Source organism: Halichoeres trimaculatus, unplaced genomic scaffold (genome assembly GCF_033239565.1).
Source record: "Halichoeres trimaculatus isolate MK-OKI-2021-1 unplaced genomic scaffold, fHalTri1.1 fHalTri1_scaffold_16, whole genome shotgun sequence".
NCBI lineage: Eukaryota > Metazoa > Chordata > Actinopteri > Labriformes > Labridae > Halichoeres > Halichoeres trimaculatus.
Window position 1 is genome coordinate 20,698,861 of NW_027437194.1, and position 12,558 is coordinate 20,711,418.

At 39.9% G+C, this 12,558-nt stretch overlaps 1 protein-coding gene across 1 annotated transcript; it reads left to right on the forward strand.

Moving 5' to 3' along the window:
• The first annotated feature begins 861 nt into the window (after nucleotides 1-861).
• On the forward strand, nucleotides 862-11,570 carry surf4 (surfeit 4). Its single transcript, XM_074691148.1, has 6 exons — nucleotides 862-1,106; nucleotides 3,487-3,673; nucleotides 6,321-6,397; nucleotides 6,483-6,526; nucleotides 6,883-7,069; nucleotides 10,174-11,570. Exons 1-6 carry the CDS (start codon nucleotides 1,059-1,061, stop codon nucleotides 10,438-10,440), a joined length of 810 nt encoding a protein of 269 aa, XP_074547249.1. The 5' UTR covers nucleotides 862-1,058; the 3' UTR covers nucleotides 10,441-11,570.
• Nucleotides 11,571-12,558: the final 988 nt, after the last annotated feature.

Below are 12,558 nucleotides of genomic sequence, written 5' to 3' on the forward strand. Positions count from 1 at the left end.
ATGAAGACCTTGTCATGGCCAGCCTAGTCTCAAGGCCCATTATAACCCATTAAAAACCCGTGGAATCAGATATCTGCTAAAATTGGGCAGTTGGGGGTATTTTAAGTTAGGGAGAGCTTATAGATAATAATAATAATAATAACACTTATTATTATAATTATTATTAAACTCTCCCCGAGTTAAAAAATTAGTAATGCCTCTGTTAAAAATGAACTTCTTGTCTTTGTTTTATTTGAGATCTAAAAACACTGCATCTTCTTGGTTATTTTGACCATTTGTCACTTTCTGCAAATCGATGCTCAAAACTTTTATTTGGAATTTGTGAGAAACGTTGTCAGTTGTTCATAGCACAAAACAAAAATGTCAATTTTAATCAAACACTTAGCCATAAATAGTTGAATCAAATGAAATGGAAATTTTGCAGTGGTCTCTAAATTTTGTTTTCCGTATTTCTTTACGGCCCTACACGTTTAATAAAACTGTCAATTTGTGTGCCGTACATTCATCAATTTAAAATGTTTGTCATTAAAGTGCATATAAGTTTTTATTTTTATAATTTTACTTTGCGTACACTCTGTCAAGTAGTTGCATATCGTTTTAGTTTTACTAATGACTTTTTTTTCTTTAAATCATGACTTGGTGAAGTTATTGAATGTTATATAGACTAGACAAGTGTAGCGTCATGTAACAATTGCTGCATAGGTAAGGTAATATGAGTGTGCACTGTCCACGTACTCAAATATGAACATGTGTACAATTTATATAACGTTAATGAAGGTGGTATAGGGGGTATAAACTTGTTTACCTGTGTAAAAGCCGTAAACAAGGCTCCTCGAGGAGCTCTGCCCTGCACGGTTCAGTATACGTGGCATACAGCGGTTGCAGAACCATGTAGGGGGGCTCTGTGTCTTTCGTCAAATCGCGGGGCATTGTGGGGCATTATACTCTTCAAGTAAATAACGTTAACAGGGGGAGGAACAGCGCGAGCGACAAACCCAACACACCAATACTGTGTTGCTCGTAGCCTTAATAATTAATAAAGCCTATATTTCACAAATATGGGGCAGGAGGATCTCATGAACACGGCCGAAGACGTGGCAGACCAGGTAAGTTCAATTTAAGAGACGACAGTTGATAACGGTAGCCGCTGTTAGCATGTTAGCTGCTAAGTCTGGGCTAGGAGTGAGGTTCGGCTCGCGAGCGTTTCCTTCTCACATTCTGACGCATCTTCACGTTAACTAGAAGGCGCAGTGTGACATCTTTTAAAGCTGATTAAAATACATTTCACAGTTGAGGTGTTTGGTGCTGACATGTGTACCCAGATGGATTAGACAGGTAGCATTGTGAAACTGTCACAGGTTCGGTAGCAAACAGGCACAATTGTGTGGTGACAGCCGGTTAGCCTGTCATTGGTATCAACGTGGTTTATTAACAGTATTACGGTAGGTGTCAGACAAGCCGGTCTGTTGTAGTCTTTGTTGTGAAATCATTTAGTAAACCTACAAGTTATCTGAAAACGCTACAAGTCGTGTAGTAATGCAGCAACCATACGTAGGCTACAGGTAATGCCTGAAGTCAGAGAAGCATCCTTAAACTGCCAAAGGCCTTGGCAGAGCAGCTTCACCACACACAAGCCTCAAAACTGCATGTGAGCCTCCACTTGTTATTCAGATAACAACAGCTTTTTCCTGTAAATACCTCAGGATCTGGTTTCTGGCTTGACCCAAGTTACTCTGGACTTGGACAACCTTGCTTTCTGTACTCTCTAGCCCCTGAAAAGCTGGTGTTGTTCGATAAGAGGCATGTTTGCTGTGGAGTTTTGAGCCTGATTTATGACCCTGTGTTTGTGCAGGACAAGCTGGACTTTCAGTTTTTGGCCTTGCCATCAGGAGAGTACACTCAGCCCATAAAAGCAAGCCTTTAAGTCATTTTGGTGCCACCACTATGACAGTTTAACTTCATCTGAATGATTTACACATGAGTTATCTGTTGAGAAGGGATCTTCAATACTCCTATCGTGCTCCCTCTTCAGCCCGTCCAACACTGAAGTGGTCTTTTACATGTTACTTACATGTCCCCCGACAAAATGGTCTATTTCTAGTCTGTTGAGGTAACCTTGGGCTTGTTCGGATTGGCTCCAACTTGGTCCATTCATGTCCCACATAACAGTCATAGTGGGAGTTGGTGGACGCTGATTGGCTGCTGAGGTCTGACAGTGCTGATGTGGACTGCAGAGTAGGCGGGGAAGGGAAGGGGGCAGGTCAGTGTCGGATCTGAGGAGCTTTTCTTAAAATTCATTGTGGCTGACATACTTTGGCTCATTCAACTTTTTGGTTTGAGAACCACACCAAAGATGCTTTAGTTTATGATTAGTTTATTTATTTTCAATTTGAAAAACCTCATGAAAAAGACTGTCACATAGCGAACCACCTCTTCACTGTTTCACCCGAACTGTAGACCCTATTGTGCTGATTGATGTTCATTTTTAATGGCAGCTTTGTATAGAATCAGATAAAAAGTCTAAAATATAGAAAAAAAAATTTTTTTGAAAAAAAAAACACCAAAAGAACATTTTGTGCTTGATTACATCAGTCATATGTTTCATGGGAAACAACAACTTGCTTGACGCTAGTGGAACATTTGCTCTTGCTTCAGGCTGTGATTGCTCTTTCTCCTACTTTATAGCTCTGTCCACACAGTTTGACAGCTGGAGGTCTTAGAAGAAACATTCAATCAGCTTAACAACTAATTTTAAATACCTGTTGGGTTTATTCCTAGTCTTGTAATTGTCAATTTAAATAATGTTAAACAGCAGCAGTGTGTGTGAGGGTGTCTTCTTCCCATTTTATCTAAGCAGTAATAAAGAAATTGAATAGTTCAGGGCTGCAGCTATCGAATATTTTAGTATTCGAGTATTCTACTGAAAATCCCATCGATTAATCCAGTAATCGGATAAAATACATTTTTGTTTAGTTAAAGAGCAGTTATTTTTCAAATTAAAAATTTTCTCTTTACGAAATAGAATTTTCTGATACAGCAAGTCAATAAGAGCACTTGCTTTGGTAGCTCCAAAATCTGTAAACACACTTTGACACATTTTTTGTGCCTTGTACATCTCATCAAATGTCGCAGACCCAAATGGCACCCGTTTTGTAGTATGACCCATTAGTGTCCAAACTCCAGAAAAGAAGCTAGATTTGTTGCTAGTTGCTATTTTGTATAAGAGGTAGCTTGAGGGGTCTGAAAACTCTCTTAATATGGCCTCAGCTCTATTTGAAATACCGCTCTTTGATCTTTTTTAAAATTTAACGATTCCTCGAGGCAAAGAAAATTACTCAAGTAATTTTTGTAATCGAGTACCTCAAATCATTCGAGGAATCATTTCAGCTCGAGAAAAGTTCTGGGTTATCTCTATTCTTTGAATGTTCTTTTATGACTTTTATTTCCTAGTTAAAAAGATTTCCTTTCTTTCCCTGTGTTGCACAGTTCCTGCGGGTAACCAAACAGTACCTGCCCCACCTGGCGCGTCTATGTCTCATCAGCACCTTCCTGGAAGACGGCATCCGCATGTGGTTCCAGTGGAACGAGCAGAGAGACTACATTGAGGCTACCTGGAGCTGTGGCTACTTCCTGGCGACGTGCTTCGTGCTGCTTAACCTCATAGGACAGCTGGGTGAGTGAGTAGTCTGGTTGAGCAGGAGATTAGTTGGGAAAATTGGAAATAGTTTGGTGCACTGCAAGCCTATTTCTATCTCCATCAAGGAGGTTATGTTTTTGGGAAAGTTTGTCTGTTTATCCATGAACAACATGACACAAAAACTAACTAACGGTTCTTGATGAAATTTTCAAAAAATGTTCAAAATGGGATAAGGAAGAAGTGATTAAATTTTGGAGGAGATCTAAATCACCATCTGGATCCAGGAATTTTTTAAAGGATTCTTTATCATTGTGAGATAGGGCTTTTTTCACCATATGTGTATATAACTCCACCATAAATGGTTGGATTGCTTTGCAAAACAATACAAGACATGGTCACCATAATTTCTGACCGATGTAAAAGTACGATCCTGGCAATATTCTGGATACTAAGATCCAGAATATGAAATATGTACTGGACCAAATTGTAGCAGACAGTCTGCTGAAAGGGAGTATAACATTAAAGTAGGACTAAAGTGTTGTGTTACAATCACAATATGGTTGATGGAGGTCTGCGCTCTCTGAGTGCTTTTCTAGTTTTCATAAGTATGTTTGAATTGGTACGTATTCACCTCAATCTAAGAATCCATTTTTCTATCACTTAGTTTCTCTTGCACCATGTCTCAATAATAGCACAGAACTGACAAACGACACATTTTTGTTTAATGGGTTTCTGCCAAACATGCACCAGCTGGGAGATAAAGAAAATAGTTGTTGTGCACAAAAGAATGTGTATTAAGGATTTTTTATAGTAAAAAACGGTTTTAACCCAGGAAGTGGTGTTTGAAGAAGCAAGTGACCACTTTAGGGCAACGATTAGTTGACATAACTAGTTATGCTTACGATAAAGATTGGTCCACATGTTGCGTTTTTGTTTCTGTTACTGGTAAATCTGAATACAGGCCGGTTAAAAACTCAGCAATCCACTAAGAAAGTGAAGGGGGGAGTATGTCTCCTACTGTTTACGTTATTCAGAGAAATGGAGAGGAAATAGTTCACATGAATTGTGGCAGAAAGCACAGAGGATGCTCAAAAAAGCCAACCTAATTGCAATTGTCTAAAGCTTGAGAACATTTTGTTGAAAACAAATCAGTGAAACATGTGAAGCGCAAACTGCGTGACATTTTTCTAATTTGCTTTTTTGCTGGTTGAAATTCCCAGGTGTGCTTAAGCAGGAGAGGTAAACCAGGGATCCAAAATAGTATGCCAAATAATTGTGATGAATCGACTAATCAAAAGAAATAACCAATGGTCTAGTCGACATATAAAAATTAATAAACAGCTGCAGTCTTGGACCACTTTAATACAAAAAAAAATTATGCCACGTATTCTTGCTATTTGCGGGTTAAAGTCACCTACGTAAAGAAAATTAAATTGTACTATCAAGTAAGTAAATGGTGCAGATTCTGGTTGAATTGATCCAAGGGTACCTTTCATCTTTAGGCTACCATTGGCTGAGCTGAATTGCTGTGGAGGTAGCTGGCAGGTTGGTGTTAAGAGACGTCTCTTTAAGGGCTACACATCTGCGTAGAAATTGCACATTGCTGAATGCAATGCATTTCTTCACACAGGAAGACTCTTTTTCAGCTGCAGCTTTTAGAGTTGTTTATCATAGCACTATTTAAGTGAAACTCACATGGTCTTTATATTTTTTGTAAAAAAAAAAAAGAATTATTTAAACTGTTTATAGTTGTGATTTCTTATGATTGTTTATAAATGTAAAGTTTCTTCTAGTGTTTTTAAGATACACTGCAAATAAAGATGGTTCTGATTAAATAAGATTAAATAGGACCAGGAAGAAAAATTATTAAACCCATTTCCCAACATGTCCTTGAGTTTCTTCCGGGTTTCAAAGTTTAGATGCCAAAAAACCTCAAAGTGTGCACGGTATCTTTAAAGCTAGTCGTGTACACAGTTTGCTGATAGTTACGCAATGACTATGCAGAGTGAACTTCACTTCTGTGCAGTAAACCACCTGGCTGATTAGGGAGGTCAGGAGAAACTGTGACCAAAGGGAAGTAAAAGCAGACCTCTTGCGAAGAACCTGCCTTTTTTATTGAAGTGGAAAGAAGAACATATCTCTAAGCTCTTCAAACTTTGAAGATGAGCTGTTAGAGAAGCAGTTCGTACACTGAGCTAAGAACAAGTGACCAGTGGATGTAGGAGCCAGAATGCAACACGACTGCTGCTGATGTTAATCACCATAGCTTGACAGAAAACTGTGGAAACTTGTGGTTGGAGTCATGTGCTGTTTGTTGAGTAATGCTGCAGTAAAAAGAGTTTATTATAAAAACTATGGTTGTATTAAAAATTTTGTCTTCCTCTTACAGATCAGTTATACTCTTGAAATGAACTTGTAGTTAAGAAAGTCTGCAAAATGTGTACCTGTGCTACATCATCTGCATTTAATGGCTAAAAGTAAAAAAAAAAAAAAATGTCTGAATCTTTGCTTTACAAAACTGATCTGGACACCCGCTACTAAGACTTCAATCCCCCCCTATGGCAAAATCAAACTACCTCTTGTATTGCTGACCCACAGCACCAAAATGTTAACGTGTTAATATCGTTTGAAAAAAAAAATCTCTATGAACGCTTTTAGTTTGCTATTTTTCTTATCCCAACAGGTGGCTGTGTCCTCATCCTAAGTAGAAATTTTGTACAGTATGCCTGCTTTGGACTCTTTGGCATCATAGCACTACAGGTAAGAAATTCAACAATGCAACACATTTGTAATGTACATAAATAACGTCATGATATATCTGATGTGTATGTTTTTATCTCCTCAGACTGTAGCATACAGCATTTTATGGGACCTCAAATTCTTGATGAGGTAGGTTGAAGTCTTTTCCTCTTGTAACTAAAGATTCAGTTACAGTTGTTCAGCATAAAACACGTTGAACTGTACGTTGTGATTTCAATGCATTTGCTAGGTGTAGTTGTAGGTGTACAGCAGACATCAATTTTTTGAACTACTTTGTATGAAACCAGTGATTTATGTGAACGTCAGCGGACCAGATGAGTCAAAGTTAAATACAGTGCTGCTAGTTCATTCACATCAGCACTTTTTGTTTTTAATTGTGTGCCGAAGGAGCAACACCATGTTTTTTAAATTCTGCTGTTATTACACCGCACTTGTTTTTTGCTGTGTCTCCTTTTGAAATCTCACCACCCGGTCTCTCCTCTCAGAAACCTCGCCCTTGGTGGTGGTCTGCTCCTGCTGCTGGCTGAGTCTCGTTCGGAAGGAAAGAGTATGTTTGCTGGAGTCCCCTCCATGGGGGAGAGCTCGCCGAAGCAGTACATGCAGCTAGGGGGTCGAGTACTGCTGGTGCTCATGTTCATGACTCTGCTTCACTTTGACTCCAACTTCTTCTCTGTGAGTACTAACACTCATAGGCTCTATGTTTCAAAGAGGTTTTATCAATCAGTTTAGGCAAGGTCTACACCACAAGCAGTCACAAAACTAAGAGACAAAATCTATTTATCAATTGAAGATTCCTCCCTCTCCTTTTCCAAGATGTAGATCAAAACTTCTTTTGTTAGATTGAGATGTTAGATTGTTTTTTGATTTATACAAGGATGTCATTTTCATACATTTAGCCATAATTCTGGATTCTAGCCAGTAAGGGCACGGTCACGCTGACCATCCGTACTGTGCCATACTTGAGCATGATTGGTCCTCCAGTGACCAGTATGGTCACACTACTCCAATATGAACCAGACTTGAGGCACACGCATGGCCAGCCTACATCATCATGGAGCGTCTGTTGAAGAGAAGCGTGGTCTCTTCAGAGTCAGCACAATGGAGAACGCTGCTACAACATTAGTTACTTTTTGGCTTATGTTACCCCATGGTTTGAATGCCATGCCCTTATTGTGCAAGTGTACCTTGCCTGAGCCTGGTCCACTTGTGGTCACACTGGCCAAACAAACTAAGGCTACGTTCAGACTGCAGCCCTTTATGCTCAATTCCGATTTATTGCTCAAATCCGATTTTTGTGTTTAGCTGTTCGAATAACACTGTAAATGTGACCTGACTGCAGACTGTGATGTGAACAGCTCACGCTTCAGAAGTGACACGCATGCTCAGTTTAACATTAATGACATCACATACAGCACGGTGTGAAGAGGAGCAACAAACACAGAGCAAAACTGTGCTTCACAATGCTGGAAAGTTTGTTTCCATAACGCAAAACCTGATGTTACAGCAGCTCACCTTGAGTGGTAAAGTAATTATGGCTATATTTTATTTCTTATTAACCTTAAGGTGGATGCGCTCTCCCGCACCGGGGTCTCTCCCGCACCGGGGTCTCTCCCGCACTGGGGTCTCTCCCGCACCGGGGTCTCACCCGCCGACCCTGCTACATCTCAGAGCTGTAGTGCACTGCACGGGTGAACAAAGAGGCAAAAACTTAGTTTTGTCATCTGTTCTGATGTTCGTAGTTTGTCTTAGGGCAGATCAGACAGGAGCAGACGGATCTCTGACTGACGCTGTCTCGTAGGAAAGTACAGCAGCGCGCAAATACGCACGGATGAGATGGACAGCAGTGGATCATCGGTGTCTCTGCGTCCTGGAAACTCTTATTTTAGCCTGATTAATCCATGTTGGCGCAGTGTTAATAAACTAAGTTTGTTAGATATCATAAGACAAACGTACGATTCATACCCCTTTATCCTTTATTGTGTGTGTATTGGAGCCGCCAGTGGATCGCCCTAGCACTCTCTCACTTTTTCTCATCACTCGTCCTTTAATGCATTGTTTAATTAACCTTGTAGCTGGATGAATAACTAAAACTCTTTATTTGAAAAAAAAACACACTTTTTAATAATCATGTCTATATTAACCTCTAATTATGTTCCGTCTATGAAGTGACTTTGGAAACATTTGCCCTGAGGTAAACTGCTGTTGTAGAATGACGTCAAAGTCGCATTAAATGCGACCTGGCCGTTCAGACCACGGTCGCATTAAAAAAAATCGGATATGTATCTGATTTAATACCACATTTGAAAGTGGCCTGAATCTGATTTGAAAAGGTCAGATTCAATGCAACTTGTGCTGTTCACACTGTCAGAAACAAATCAGATACAAGTCACATTTGAGTCAAAAAATCAGATTCAGGTCACTTTTGACTGCAGTGTGAACGTAGCCTTAGTGTGCTTGGGCACGGTACGGATGACCAGTGTGACCACGCTCTTTGAAAAGATTTAACAGCTAATGTGCAGACACTGCATAAAGTTTCATCAGTGTGGCCATTGTTGAGCAGTGTGAGTTATGATCCTTGTGTATGTTTGGCATTCTGCATTTTAACAGATGAACTCAGGTGCTGTGGAATTGTGGGAAACTGGAAAATAGTTTTACTTGAATGACACCTGCAGTCTACAGTTTGCTTTTGTCCAGAACACCTTTTGTAGAGCTTTTAAAGCTTATATAGCCCAATCTTTCCATGGAGTGTCAAATTTATAGGCTTGAATGACTTTCGACCTGGAATACAGCATGAGGACATGATAACTATATCTGAGCTTCCCACCCTGAGTGTCATGTTACAGGATGGGATTATAGTCTACTGCAGTGTGTGGGGATCAATTTCTCTTGTGCTTCTACCAAACAGCAGAACATCTGAAGCTTTAACAAAGGAAGGTGCCAGGTTCCAGTGCTCAAATCCGAATTGTTTGGCTGTTCAATTTACATTTTTAGATTCGGCCTGTCTGGACACTGTGATGTGAACAGCTCACGCTCCTGAAGTGACCCCCATGCTCAGTTGAATAGTAATGATGTCACGCACAGAATGGTGTGTACAGAAATGAACATGGCAGCGGCTGGTAGTCTCATTTCGGTTATTATGTTAAAAAACAAAGTCATATTGAATGCGACCTGGCTGTTCAGACTGTGGTCACCTTAAAAAAAAGATATGTATCAGATTTAGTACAGCATTTGAAAGTGACTTGAATCTGACTGGAAAATGTCAGATTCAATGTGACTTGTGCTGTTCACACTGTCAGAAACAAAGCAGATATGGGTCACATCTGAGCAAAAATTCAGGCCACTTTTAACTGCAGTGTGAACAAGGCAAGAAGCACAGAGGAACACGGCAGTAAATTCAAGGTGCTGATGTGGCCTCTACTTTACTCAGATCTCAAGCTAATGGAGCATGGGGGTGATGTGCTAATAAGACAAAGTCTATTATTTGAAGGCTGCAACTTGCTGGACTGGTAGAGTCCACGTCTTATCAGGTCAGGGCCAGAACAGTCTTGATCTTACAAGTGGGGAGTCTGTGGTAGGCAAACTACCATTTGCCTGTGGTAGTTTTTCACTGCGGTGTTTGCTGATGCATCACAGCGCTTCTAGGTTTCCACCAGCTGTTGATCAAAAGAAAAGTGTCACAACACTGGTGCATTGTTATGTGTGTTTAAGAAGCAAAACTTTGAGGTACTTAGAGAAGAGAAGCTTTCTTGTTTTTCAACACATTCCTTCTCCTACAGATCCTTCAGAACATGGTCGGGACCGCCCTCATCATCCTCGTAGCCATTGGCTTCAAAACCAAGCTAGCGGCACTGACCCTTGTTGTGTGGCTCCTGGCTATCAACGTCTACTTCAACGCCTTCTGGACCATCCCCGCGTACAAGCCCATGCACGACTTTCTCAAGTACGACTTCTTCCAGACCACCTCAGTCATCGGCGGTCTGCTGCTCGTGGTGGCGCTCGGACCAGGCGGAGTGTCCATGGATGAGAAAAAGAAGGAGTGGTAGATAAAAACAAGGTGGTTATGAAAAGAGGATTGCACAGCACCACTAACATCCTTACCCACCAGGACACAAAGACCCTCCCTCTACTCCAGCTCCCCCTCATCAGGGTACTTATTTTTTGTTTTCTAGGTTTATTTCATTTGGCCAAATCCACAGACACTACCACAGCCATCTATGGACGGTTGTTTTTCTAGTTTCAGTCAAGCCTTTGGTTTTTAGTTGTACTTATACAATGCCAGATTTTTTTAACACTTCTTTCGTGTCCCTTCTTGTGTACGTTAAAGTCAAAGACAACCAGCGGTTAAGTGGAAGAAAAGGTATTTGTCTTGTGTTCAGAGATAATAAAAAGCTGAACACTCATCATAAAAATGTCATGAGTTATAATAGATAAACGTTCGTATTTTCTCAGTAAAACAGAAAAACACAGAGGAGTGAAGCAGTTTGAGTTCAACCAATGGATGCTAAGCTTTCTTGGATCTTGGAGTGTCTGAGACTTTTCATGCCGTGTAGACCCTGACAACTTGAGCACTGATTTAAGAGCAACTTGCCTTGACTCTCCAGGTTTCATCTCCCCCTCCTTTTTTTAAATTCTGCCTTTTACGTCTGTACACCTTCAATCTCAGCTGACATTCGTTCACTGGGGGAGTCGAATCCTAAGGGGGGGACATGTACATTGTGTACAAAGTGGTGGAATGCAGTAGTGCTTGATTGAAAACTTCAGCGCAGTTGTTAGCTCCAGGACTTGTTATTGGGCACTGTACGTCTGTGGCAAACGCCTAACTAGTGAACTGTATATGATCGGGGTAACAGTGGGGGGAGGCTCAACGTTTGTGAAACACTATATTCTGCGATCTAGAAAAAGCAAAGAGGACTAAGCAGAGGCACAAGCCGCCTGGACTCTGTCTGTGCTCAGTGTTTTTTGCCATGTGTAAGAAAATAAAAAAAATATTCAGTGTATTGATTTTCAGAAGTTTATATTGTATTTTTGATCATTTGTTTTTTGATTTTGGAAGTTCATGGCGAAGAAATAAAAAGGCAAAAACATAAGGTTTCTGTCTGGGTCAAGATTTTTAGCTTTTTTTTGCAGTAGGACAAGATGATGAGACCAACATCTGTGGTAAGAATAGCACACTAAAGGCTCCATGGGGACCTGTGGAAAATGATAATCCTGTTAATGATGTTTGCAAAAATGTACAGAACCAGAATAACAAACATCCCCTACAGGTATTGAACTGAAAAAGTGGGCACTGATTACTTGTAAGGCCAGCAACTCCAAGCAAATGCTGACCTCTACTGTACTTCTGTGGCATGACACAATCAGCCCCATTCACAAAATAAAATGGGGATAAGCATATGGTAGAATATGAGGTATATCATTTGGTTGGTTGCAGTGGGTTTGCAACCCTGCAGCCCTCATCAGTGCTGTTGACCATTGTCTTCCAAAAACATTCGCACATAAGACAACAGAATTAACCTAAACATTGCTCAAAGTGAAACTGCAATACCAAATGACATCTTCTCTTCCAGTGTCTGACTAATAAAAATAAAAGTGGTGTAGAATGGGTTTTTATTGATTGATTTTGATAAAAGCTTACTGTAAAAGTGTACTTGTAAAAAAAAAAAAAAAAAAGAAAATTTGCTCTATAAACTATAACCCATGTATTGTACACCTTGGCAGTATTTGTGTATTTAAACAACGATAAAAGGAGACGGCAAACAGCATGATCTCGTCTTGGGCAACAAAGCCTCAAGACTTTACATTAAATAACCACAAGGGGGCAACAACCAAGTATTTTTGAAATGCAAAGTGGGAAAAAAATACAATAAGAGTGGATGAGAATGGCTTTAATAAAGACATTTTAGCAATTATGAGTATTTTTTTAGATTTCAAAAAGAAATGGGGTGTGTAATTTATGGTGGACTAATCACAATACACCATGGCTTTAATCATTGACCATATGATATTTATCTATTTGATACATCTTAAAAAATAAGTATCAGCTGGCTTGACAGCTTACATTTGTCCTTTAACATAATGACACGTTGAAATTACAACAAGAGAGAATGGGACAGTAATATAATTTTTGATTATAAATCCATAAATTATCCAAATCCATTCAT

Coding starts and splice junctions, on each gene's coding strand:
- surf4 (XM_074691148.1), top strand. CDS start 1,059: ATGGGGCAGGAGGATCTCATGAACACGGCCGAAGACGTGGCAGACCAG. Junction 3,674..6,320: donor TAACCTCATAGGACAGCTGG/GTGAGTGAGTAG, acceptor TTATCCCAACAG/GTGGCTGTGTCCTCATCCTA. Junction 6,527..6,882: donor GACCTCAAATTCTTGATGAG/GTAGGTTGAAGT, acceptor CTCTCCTCTCAG/AAACCTCGCCCTTGGTGGTG.